Source organism: Lissotriton helveticus, chromosome 3_1, assembly GCF_964261635.1.
Source record: "Lissotriton helveticus chromosome 3_1, aLisHel1.1, whole genome shotgun sequence".
NCBI classification, from domain to species: domain Eukaryota; kingdom Metazoa; phylum Chordata; class Amphibia; order Caudata; family Salamandridae; genus Lissotriton; species Lissotriton helveticus.
Genome location: NC_136061.1, coordinates 1276213980 through 1276225725, shown reverse-complemented (window position 1 = coordinate 1276225725; position 11746 = coordinate 1276213980). Strand labels below are relative to the sequence as shown.

Here is an 11746-nt window from a genome sequence, read left to right as displayed (position 1 = left end):
GCACTATTTATCTCTGCTTCGCGGATTTAAGCAGTGCCTTTGATCTAGTGGATCACGCCATCCTGTGGGCCAAGCTTATTGAAATGGGGGCCCCGGAGGGTATCGTATTTTTTCTGGCACGATTATACACCAAATTACGTGCTTGTGTACGTTACGGTACCCAAGGGGAATGCACCACCAAGTTTAAAATCGGGCGTGGAATTAGACAGGGATGTGTGTTGGCTCCACTGCTTTTTACACTCTTCATTAATGAGATAGATTCCATCTTAAAATCTATGGCAGTGGATGCCCCCACAATACACTGTGACCGCGTCCCAGTATTATTATACGCGGACGACGCGGTTCTAATCTCACGCACCCCCATAGGCCTCCAACGGTTGATGGATGGTTTTTCCCTATTCATCGAAGGAAGAAAGCTAGTAATTAACAAATCCAAAACCTTTGTAATGGAATGTGGGAGGAGGGACGGAAAGAAGTCCTTTTCATATTTCATTGATGGACACAAGGTCCAACTTGTTGATAAATTTTCCTATCTAGGGGTTACTTTCTCAAACAGTAAACATAACTAATGGTCTAGTGAACACAATAATGTAAGGTCTAAGATGGCCAGGAGTTCTAATGGCATATTTACGTTGGCTACGAAGTTGGGGGACAGGCGTGTCTATGATATGCTCAAAATATTCCAGTCTCGATGCCGCTCTACGGCTCTGTATGGAGCAGGTGTTTGGGGCTACGCCCCGGCGGGACCGCTCCAGGTAGAGGAGAACACTTTTTTAAAGAGACTTTTGTGTCTACCCTGCTCAGTTTCCAACGTTTTAGTGCACAAAGAATTGGATATTTTTCACCTTTCCGATTTGGTTCTCCTGAGACCACTCATGCTCTGGCGCTCAATATGGATGAAAGAAGAGACGTCTTTGTGTAGATCTATCATATCTGACTGTTTGTCCCTGGATAACTATCGAAGGATTCCCTGGCTAAAGTATAATGTGGACAGTTTTCAGGAGTACTTTGGCCTGGATGTTTTTACTAATCACTGTGGTGCCTCTGATTTAGCCAAGCAGGAAATTAAGAACTCTTTTTTAAATCATCAAGCTAACAGACGGCACCAAGACAATGTTGAACTTTCCTCCTGTATTTTATATCATAAATTAAATGAATTTTCGGGCTTCCAACCGTATTTATCGCAGGTGACCTGGAAGGCCCACCGGTTTGTGTTGACTAGATTGAGAACTGGGATAGTCCACAATCTAGTGGCCTTCCCACAACAGCGTTCACCACCCATTGGTCCCTGCCCATGTGATAACATTTGTTTACAAAGCACTAAGCACTTTCTATTGTTTTGTCAACTGTATAAATATTTGCGGATTGCTTATCTTAAACCAGTGTTCGTAAAGTTTGGAGTTAGGACTGTAAAAGACTCCATGAGACTGCTTTTTAATCTTCAACACCCTGACGTGTGTTTTTATACAGCTACCTTTCTTTTAAAATCAATTAATGCTAGGAAAAGCATGCAGTTTTAATCATTTTAATCATTATTAACTGATCTGTATAGTTTGCGTTAGTATGGCCACCGCTTTTCTTAACTGTATTTTTGTATGTTGTGCTTTTATGGACTTGTTTCTCGTTCCGAATAAAGCTTTATGAAATGAAATGAAATGGGTAGTCATAAAGTCTAGTTAGTATAGACAAGCCCAATGATTGCAATACGTTTTAAATCCTGACCTTGTGCTTCTCCTGACCAATCACTCTTTAAAGAGAACGTCTACAAGTATGGACAAAATGTGACTCCTACACCTTATAACACTCATTGTGTTATGTAACATTTCCTGTACATTTATTTAAACACTTGTGTGATTCATGATCTCTTGGTGTGTTGTGTAAAGCGCTCTGACACTACATGGGCAGCGCTGTTAAATAAAAAATGAATTAGTAAGTGCCATTTAAATCGCTATTTGTGGGATTACCCCCTACACACAGATACAAATGCATTCTTACATTTCATGCACATCTCTTGCATGGGGAGGGGAGAGGGGGTGAACAAAGTCCAGCCTCAAAATCATAGTTTCTCCTAAGGACTTGTGGAGTGATAACATGCCTACCACTGATCTGTCACTAACGGCAGGGCACAGAGTGCAGGGCTCACTTTTGACTGGGGTGTAGATCTCATGAAGCAGCTGCCACTAGAAAGCCACTGTCGGCATGGCATAACCCTGGCTACAGGGATCACCAGGCAATGGCCAGTCAGAGAATCCATGCCACTAATCTATTATGACCTGCCTTCAAGGGTAGCTGCCTTTGGTGCAGCAGGTGCAGTGGCACTGGGGCCAGAGCCCTGGTGCAGCTTCTAAGCGCTGATAATTGTTGTATTTTACTACCCCAACAACAGTCAAAGGGGCCATTTCCTTGCTTGCACCAGGGTCCATGGTACCCTTGCTATGGTACTGCCTACCTTCATCCGCTGCAGTCTTTCCTCGGTTTTTGATGGTGGTCTCTGTTCTAGCAATTAAGGGAGACAGAGAGCTTTTGTTTTCACACAGTTTTCCCAAACGGAGAAGCTGAAGCTTCATGATGCCGCAGGGGACGGTGAAGCCATCAGAGCACACAGCTCTCTGACAACTCAGCCCACGTGGGCTGCTGAACAGTATAGACGGCCGCCCCCAACCCAGCCTCGAGTAGTGCCCGCACGATGTGAGTCACCTCTCAGAAGCAGGGTGCCTCATACCTCAGGGGGCATTGATGACTCCTTGCCTGCCGGGGCTGTGTGAACAGCTCCACGTGGCTTGCCACGGCACAGTGCCACGTGGGTAGAGCGGGAGCGCCGGGTACTACTTATCAGCTCCCTGTACATTTTTGGGCAGTGTCCAAGGACAGACGGCTACTCCGGGGAAGCACGCTCATTGAGAATTTTGGAATGTGCAAAAGACAAAGTGCCTTAGCCCATACTGGCTGACGTACTCTTCACCCTGAAGGGGGGCTTGGGGGGGGGCAGCCGACCGCAGGGAGGTCCCCACCCCCGGGCTGATTGGGAGGGGCTAGTGGGGGGGGGTTTCATCAGGGCACCGGCCTTGGGCTGGTTTTGGGCTTGTTTTGGGCTCCCTCGGTTCCTACTGGGGGAGCCCAGCTATATACCCCTGTAGCCCCTCCTCCCGGCCACCATTTTAGGTTGAATGACCTGGTGGCCGGGAGCTCATTAGTTATTGGAAATTTTTGAGAAGTCATTTCGTTTTATTCGTCATGTCGGGTGAAGATTACCGTGTTTTGGAGGCGATCCGCCTCTTGAGCGAAGCGGGACGCCTGGATCTGGTTATAGGAGATGGGACTGGGCCGTCGCGTCCTCGGCGACAGGCCTCAGCTCGTGTGGCGGCGGTGGTCGCGGCTTGCGCGTCGCCGAAAAAATCTCGCCGGGAGGGGGTAAGTGTCAGGGGCCGCCCGCGCGCTAGAAAAGCGGCCCCTGGAGGTGTAGAGCATGTTGGAGTGGGAGCGGGTTTACAGCGTGAGGCGGGTTTAGGGGAGGGAGAGGCTTCTACTCCCTTGGTGAATGTGGTGCCGCTGCAGCGCTCGCTTTCGGTCCCCGCTGCCAGAGGCAAGCGGGCCGTCAAGCAGGGAAGCAGAAAGCGTTCCGCTTCTATCTCCGCCTGTCAGGCTGAGGTCTCGGCGGCCGCGGCACCGGCGGTTGGCGCGCATGCGCATTTCGAATTCTGTGCGCCGCGCGCTCAAGTTGACTGTAGTTTCCCAGCGTCTGTGCCGGCCGGCATATCTGGTGAGCCTTCGGTTTTGGGGGCAATTGGTTTGCGTCAGGAGGATGATTTGTTGGCTCCTCATGAGGGGTTTATAAATTTTACGCCAGCTTGCGCTTCTGGGCCACAATTGTTGGGTGATGTTGAGCTTCGGCCTCCAGTGCAGCCTGGACAGTTAGGGGCTGGGGAGGTTTTTGTACCTTACAGCCCCCTGTTGTTTTCCCCCCCTGTCTCAACTCGGGGGGAGGTACTGTCAGTTCTTAGTGGTTCTGTGGGGGAGGGGGAGTGGGCGCAGATGGAAAGGAGGGCAGGGGCAGGTTTGCTGGGACAGCAGTCTGGTCGTGTTTTGTTGTGTGATCCACAGGATGTTTCTGGGTCTGGCAGGGGGTTCATTGAGCCTTTTGAGGGTGGTGCTGTTACTTTTCCTCTGCAGGAGAGTGGCGATAGGCAGGTGGGTGTTAGATCTTGGGAGGGCCTAGATGTTTTTCCTTCCTGGGCAGAGGGGGTTCGTGATGCGGGCAGGGTTACACCCGTCCAGGGCACTGATATGCTGAGTGGTTTTGGGGGCACTTTGAGTTTTCCGGGTTTGCCTGTTGGGGTCAGATCACTTGGGAGGATAGAGCAGCCCCGCGCTGATATCCAGCAGGCAGGGCAGGGTGGACTGGCATCGGGCCCTGCGTCCAAGATGGTTCAAGGGTTGCTGGACTGGAGTAGTGGAGATGAGGTGGTGGAGCCTTCCCCTCCTCGGAGGGGCTTACCGGTTCAATCTAGGGGGTCTGTTGCTAGGGAGGTTGGTAGGGTGCAGTTTCAGGATTCTGGTTTTTGTATGGCTAGTGGTGTTGATAGCTTTGGCCGTTCTGGTAGTAAGGGTCCCGGCACATCAGTTCAGCCTTTTGCTTTGCAGGTCAGGGAGCATCGTGGAGAGGCAGACTTGGTAGGGTGGAGTGCGGCCCAGTTGCACCGAGGAGAAGGGAGGGTGGAGCCTGGCGCGGCATACCCCGTACCGGCGAGGGACCCCGGCGCGGTCAACATAAGCAGGTCAGGCGCGACCTCGTTGGCCCCAACGTCTTCATTACAGGATCTCGGCGCGGTCAGCAGAAGCAGGTCGGGCGCGGCCTCGCTGGCCCCAACTTCTCTTTCTACAGGTATCAGCGGGGTCGGCAGAAGCGGACCCGGCGCGTCCTCGCTGGCCCCATTGTCAGGTTCTTTGGATATCGGCGGGGTTGGCAGAAGCAGGACCGGCGCGTCCTCGCTGGCCCCACATGTTTCTTTTCATCAGCAAAGGGATTCATCGTTGGTTCAGTTGCACAAATCTGGTCAACGTTTGGGGGAGTACAGACGGGTCCAGTCGGCTCCCCCGCCTCAAATGTCAGTACGGGCTGGTAAGGCCCGGGTTGGTTTCAGAAGTCCGTCAAAGGAGTTGGCCCCTCCGAGGTTGGAGGAATCTTTGGTTTTAGATTATGATGAGGAGAGCCCCGAGGAGGGCGAGATACCTGATAAGGGTGCAAGGGGGGGGCTTTTTCACGCTTCTGATGCTGTTTTACAGGCACCGGTGGTGGTGCGTCCGAGAGCTACAGTTTCCAGACCAACTCGAGAGAGCGGCCCCGTGGTGAGGGTTCCTCGGTCAGGCGTTGATGTTGAACAGATGGCATGGAGAGAGAGGCCGGCCCAACTGCCTTTATTGAATCCAGGTGAGCTTGCTGGGCCGCGGACCAAGCCTTTGATGGTTTCTGTTGGAACGGGGGGGGATCCTCCTTCAGAGGGCGTGGATTTTAAGCTCCACAAGGGTCGTTATGTTAAGGATCAAGGAGTGGGCACGAGTGACGGGGGGGTGGGTTCTAAGGTGGATTCCGGGACTGTTACGGAGCCCATGGAGGTAGGTAAGGACCCCCCACACAGCAAGGAGCTTAAAATAAAGAAATTGCCTTACATGGGCGTCACAAAACCTTTGGGCGCTCATTTAATGCTGTCTACTAAGGAAAGGATTTGGAAAGGGGAGTACGTTGAATTATTGAAGCTTTTACACAGGGAGGTTAGGTCTAAGGAGGGGTCTAAGGAGGAAGAGTATGAGTTGGCCAAGCGCCCAAAGGTTCCTTTGACCATAGAAAACTGGACAGCGGCATTTCTTATATACGCTAGTGTGTATTGTGAGAAATTCCCTGAGCGCTGTGTGGCACTTTTTAAGTATATGGATGTGATCAGGAAAGCGCAGATTACTGGTAGTGGTTATGCCTGGTCACAGTATGATGAGGAATTCCGGGCTCGGATGGCTTGGGATCCTGAAGCGAAATGGGGGGAGTTGGATAATGACTTGTGGCAACACACTATGGGTGCCTCGGCGGGTGGTAAGACAATTTTCACAGCTAGTGGGTATCCATTACCTTCACGGCCCTTTCAGGGTAGGCCCACTCGGGGAGGGGTGGGTGCAGCTGTGTCAGTACAATCTGCCAATGGGACATGTTGGGATTTTAACAGAGGATATTGCCCAAGAGACTATTGCAAATTTCGACACGAATGCTCCCAATGTGGTAAACCGCACCCACTGTCCAAGTGTTGGGGGCCTCGGGTTACAGGGGGTAGACAGTGGTCACAACAGACAGCCAATGCCCCTGCTCCTGCACAGCAGCCTCAATCTTACAGGGGGGGGAAGAACACTTCTGGAACTGGGCCCAAAGGCTCATACGCCAGTTAATCCTTTTCACTTGGCTGTGGCTCTGAGGGGCTACGGGAATGTCGAGGCTGCTAAGTTGTTGTTGGATGGTTTTCAGGAAGGTTTTCGTTTGGGTTACACAGGGCCGCGGTTGCGGCGTTGGTCTAAGAATCTAATGTCGGCCAATGAACATCCAGAGGTGGTGCAAGACAAATTGGATAAGGAAGTGCGGGAGGGAAGGATGGCGGGTCCTTTTGACGATTGGCCCTTGGAAAATCTTATTGTCTCCCCAATTGGTGTGGTACCTAAGAAAGAGCCTGGGCAATTTCGTTTGATTCAACATTTGTCATGGCCGGAGGGCTCATCAGTTAACGATTTCATTGATGGTGAGGCTGCTTCAGTGTCTTATTCTTCAGTGGATGTGGCCATGGCCCTGGTTGTATCTGCCGGCACTGGTGCGGCGATGGCAAAATGTGACATCAAATCGGCATTCCGTTTATTGCCTGTACATCCTGGGGATTGGGATCTTTTGGGGATTCAATTTCAGGGGAAGTGGTATGTGGATAAGGCTCTACCAATGGGTTGTTCCATATCCTGTGCGTTATTTGAGACCTTTAGCACATTTCTCCAATGGTTTTTCACCGACACGTCAGGACATCAGCTTGTGACTCACTACCTGGATGATTTCTTTTTTGTAGGTGCTCCCAATTCCTCAGCATGCCAGAATGCTTTGCGAACATTCCAAACTCTGATGGAATTTTTAGGTGTGCCGTTGGCACCGGAAAAGACAATGGGCCCCTGCGCGACCATGTCTTTTTTGGGAATCGAGATTGATTCTAATGTTATGGAGGCACGTTTACCTGTGGATAAAAAAGAAAAAATGTTGGACCTCTTACATGTTATGTTGAACAAGGCAAAGGTGACAGTGAAGGAAGTTCAGGTGCTGCTGGGCCATCTTAACTTTGCTTGTAGGGTGGTCAGGGCAGGTAGAACTTTTTGCAGGCGTTTGGGTAGAGCTCTGTCTGGTCAGTTTTTACCTCACCATCACGTTCGCTTGTCAGCAGGTGTTAAGGAGGATCTGCGGATGTGGGTAGCCTTTCTGCACTCTTTCAATGGCATTCCTCTGTACAGAGAAGAGAATTGGATTTGGGACGTCCAAATTTTTTCAGATGCTGCAGGCAGTGATGGTTTCGGTCTTTACTGGCAGGGCAGATGGTGTGCTGAACAGTGGCCTGCTGCGTGGAAGAACGGGGGCAGGAGTATTGCCTTCCTGGAGCTTTTCCCTGTGGTGGTGGCGTTGACTTTGTGGGGTCAGGAGCTTTCTCACAAAAAAGTGCTGTTTCGAATTGATAATAAGGCTGTAGTGGACATTATCAATCGGCAGTCGGCCAGGGATGCTCACATCTTGAAGCTCTTGCGAGTCTTTGTGTTGGGGTGCTTGACGTATGACATCAGTTTTAAGGCCTTACACATTCCTGGGGTGGACAATGACATTGCGGATGCTTTGTCTCGTTCACAGTGGGAGAGATTCCATGGGCTAGCCTCGGAGGCGGACAGGACGCCGACCCGCATGCCGGAACATCTGTGGACTGTAGGCGAGACAGGGTTTTGCAGCTGGTGGTAGGTTCGCTTGCAGTTTCCACTAGGACAGCGTATGAATTGGCCTGGAAAGAGTTTTTAGAATCTGGGGCCGGCTGGCGCGCTCCGGGCTGGAGACGATCTGAAGATGTGGTACAGTTCATTCTTCACTTGATAGACAGGGGGCTGACATGTGTGACGATTGCTGGAAAATTGGCTGGTATTGCGTTCATGGGCAAATTGCTGTGGGGCTATTCTCCTTCTGCAGGGGAGGTGGGTAAGCGCATGCTAGAGGGTTGGTCTAGGGAGAGGGGTAGGGAACATATGGTTCGCCGACCTTTGTCCTGGCAGACGTTAGCCCGAGTTTTGCAGGTTTTGCCCTCTGTTTGTCTGAATGGGTTTGAGGTTTGTCTGTTTTCTACTCTTATGGTTTGGATGTTTTTTGGTGCTTTCAGAGTTTCTGAGTTACTGGGGTCGAAAGTTACGTTTGGGGTGGGGTGGGAGAATGTTCGATTTTTGGAAGCGGGGTTGCACATTTGGTTGGCTCGAGCAAAAACTGATCAACACAGCAAAGGGAGGGGCATCTGGCTGGAAGCTTCTTCCCCTCCTGAGACGTGTCCTTTGGGGTGGGCCAGGCGTCTGCGGGACTGTTCGGGGGCCGCCTTGGAGGGCCCTGTTTTTCGACATGTGGATGGTTCCAGGGTGACGGAGTACCAACTGCGCATGGTTTTGCGTAAAGCGCTGCGCTTCCTGGGCTTGGATGAGACACAGTATGGTACACATTCTTTCAGGATTGGGGCAGCTACAGAAGCCCATAACAGGGGTTGGTCGCAGCAAGACATTATGTCTCTGGGGCGTTGGTCCTCCAACTGTTTTAGGCGCTATGTGCGTACTGATCCTGTTATGGCGCCTGCGGATGATAGTTTTTCTTGAGTTTGATGCTGCTTTTCTTTTTCAGGTTCAGTGGCCGGCCCCCGTTCTACTGTCATGACGATCTGGATAGTGGGACATTCCTTCATTAGGCGCGCGGAAGATCAAGCTATAAGAAGCTATTTTGGTTCCACACTTGGTTTTAATTCTCGTCTTTTTCATGTTGTATGGAAGGGGAAGGGAGGTATGATCTGGAGGGAGCTTATCCCGGCCTTGAATTCTTGGTTGGTGGGAGGTGTTTGTCCTGACGTGCTGCTCTTACACCTTGGGGAGAATGACCTTTGTGGGGTGAAAGGGGTGGTTTTATTAAGAGCGATGAAGAAGGATCTTTCTCTTATTCGTCAACAATGGGCGGGTTGCCATGTTTTATGGACAGAATTGGTCCCTAGAAGAACCTGGAGGGGTGCGATCAAGCCTAGGGCGGTTGATAAGGCGCGAAGGAAGTTGAATCTGGAGGTTTCCCGTTTTTGTAGAGATCTGGGTTTTGGGCGGGTGTCCCATAAGGACATCCGTTATGACAATGTGGAATTCTTTCGCGGCGATGGTGTTCACTTATCTCGTATAGGGATGGATTTATATCTATTGGAATTGCGAGAGGTGCTCTCCAGGTGTTTGAAGATTCAACATTTCTTGGGTTGAGATTCTAGTTCCTTGGTTGGTCGGTTTTGGGGGGCAGAAAGAGAGGAGGGTAATTCCTTCCCCCTCTTTTCTGGGTGGCGGAAATTGGGCGTTCTTGGTCAGCAGGGACATGAAGCTTGTTGGGTTTTTGCTAAAGTTGGGCTATGGCTGGAAAAGTTTAAATAGTTGTTTCGCGGGGTGGTTACAAGGTTTTGGGTAATGTAAGTTGTTGGTGGGTAAGTTTTGCAATGTGATGTTTTGCCGTGGGTTGGGATGATATTTAAATGATTATCAGGTTTTGGTATTGTTTGAATTGTAATTATGTTGTGCTGGGTGGGGGCGGGGTTTGTGACGTGGTAGGGGCGGGCCTGACGTTTGGGGTTGTAAGGTAACATCTTATTTAGTGAGGACTAGTTTTGTGAGGCGGTTGCCAGGTTGGTATTTTTGTAAATATGCACCTGTTTCAATAAAAGCGGCCTTTTGCACACTTTCAATTTGTCTGGTGTCTGCTCACCCCCCCTCACCCCTCCCTCCCAAGGGGGGCTTGGGGGGGGGCAGCCGACCGCAGGGAGGTCCCCACCCCCGGGCTGATTGGGAGGGGCTAGTGGGGGGGGGTTTCATCAGGGCACCGGCCTTGGGCTGGTTTTGGGCTTGTTTTGGGCTCCCTCGGTTCCTACTGGGGGAGCCCAGCTATATACCCCTGTAGCCCCTCCTCCCGGCCACCATTTTAGGTTGAATGACCTGGTGGCCGGGAGCTCATTAGTTATTGGAAATTTTCCCTCCCTCCCTCCCTATTCTCAGTTAGGTTTTCTCTTACTTTCCCCGGGTCTTTTATTTATTCATTTATTTATTTATTTTCATTATTTATTTGTTTATCTTCCATAATTTTAGGGTCTTTTGTCGGAACAGGTGGATATGGGGTAACAAAACATGTTGTTCATTGTCGCTTGGAACAGGTGCCGTGCGGAAATTGGGCGTTCTTGGTCAGCAGGGACATGAAGCTTGTTGGGTTTTTGCTAAAGTTGGGCTATGGCTGGAAAAGTTTAAATAGTTGTTTCGCGGGGTGGTTACAAGGTTTTGGGTAATGTAAGTTGTTGGTGGGTAAGTTTTGCAATGTGATGTTTTGCCGTGGGTTGGGATGATATTTAAATGATTATCAGGTTTTGGTATTGTTTGAATTGTAATTATGTTGTGCTGGGTGGGGGCGGGGTTTGTGACGTGGTAGGGGCGGGCCTGACGTTTGGGGTTGTAAGGTAACATCTTATTTAGTGAGGACTAGTTTTGTGAGGCGGTTGCCAGGTTGGTATTTTTGTAAATATGCACCTGTTTCAATAAAAGCGGCCTTTTGCACACTTTCAATTTGTCTGGTGTCTGCTCACCCCCCCTCACCCCTCCCTCCCAAAGGATAAAGTGAGCGGCAGGCGGGATATTTAGGTGACCACGGAGGGACCGCCACTCCACAGGAGTGTGGGCTATGCTGCCCTGGTCAGGGGCAACCACCGGCAGCCTTGCCTGAATCACCCCCGATCACGGCTTGGCTGGGAAAATCCGATTGTGGAGCCAGAGTCCGCGGTTAGCACAGAGAGATGCAGCCATTCCAAGAACCCGCGACGCACCATATGTGCGCCTGCGCCACCTGCCCCCTACCAGACAGTTAATGCTGGAGTAAACGCAGTGACGTATGGCACAGTCTGAGAAGAAAAGGCCGTTCTCACTCTTAAAGCATTTCCCTGATGAGTACAAAAATACGCACGCAGAAAATCGGCACACGTAACAGTAGCACGCACGGGCGAGCGGAAATGGACGCAAAATATACGCAAATCAAAGGGGAACACATAAGTACATACTTAACTCCGCATGCAGAGACATGGACGCACACCATACATGCGCACATGACAGAAAAGTCCAAAGACACACGTATATTAACGCAAATATTATACGTCGAGAGTTGAACGCATGGCAGAAACAATATGGGCATTCAGAAAAGCCGTACAAACACATACATATGTGCATACTGTGGCCAACGTGCACTCACTTCTCCGTGCATATTGCTGCTATTGACAACGCGGATGTACATCCCGCACCTGTCACACACACACAGTCACGCATGCAAAGTTACAACCTGTCGCATAGTTAGTTATACGCGCAAAGACAAGTCACATGCATCGCCATACAGGTCTAGGCAACCCCCCCCCCCCCGCCCCCCAACAGCATTTCCCCCCCTGCCCCTGCC

General features: G+C 50.7%; 1 protein-coding gene across 1 annotated transcript; it reads left to right on the top strand.

The window, feature by feature from the left end:
• The first annotated feature begins 4667 nt into the window (after positions 1 to 4667).
• Positions 4668 to 10890, top strand: LOC144823433 (uncharacterized). The gene is made up of 2 exons (XM_078681938.1): positions 4668 to 5428; positions 8924 to 10890. Exons 1-2 carry the CDS (start codon positions 5104 to 5106, stop codon positions 9532 to 9534), a joined length of 936 nt encoding a protein of 311 aa, XP_078538064.1. The 5' UTR covers positions 4668 to 5103; the 3' UTR covers positions 9535 to 10890.
• The last annotated feature ends 856 nt before the right edge of the window (positions 10891 to 11746 follow it).

Coding starts and splice junctions, on each gene's coding strand:
- LOC144823433 (XM_078681938.1), top strand. CDS start 5,104: ATGTCAGTACGGGCTGGTAAGGCCCGGGTTGGTTTCAGAAGTCCGTCA. Junction 5,429..8,923: donor ACTGCCTTTATTGAATCCAG/GTGAGCTTGCTG, acceptor TTTCTTTTTCAG/GTTCAGTGGCCGGCCCCCGT.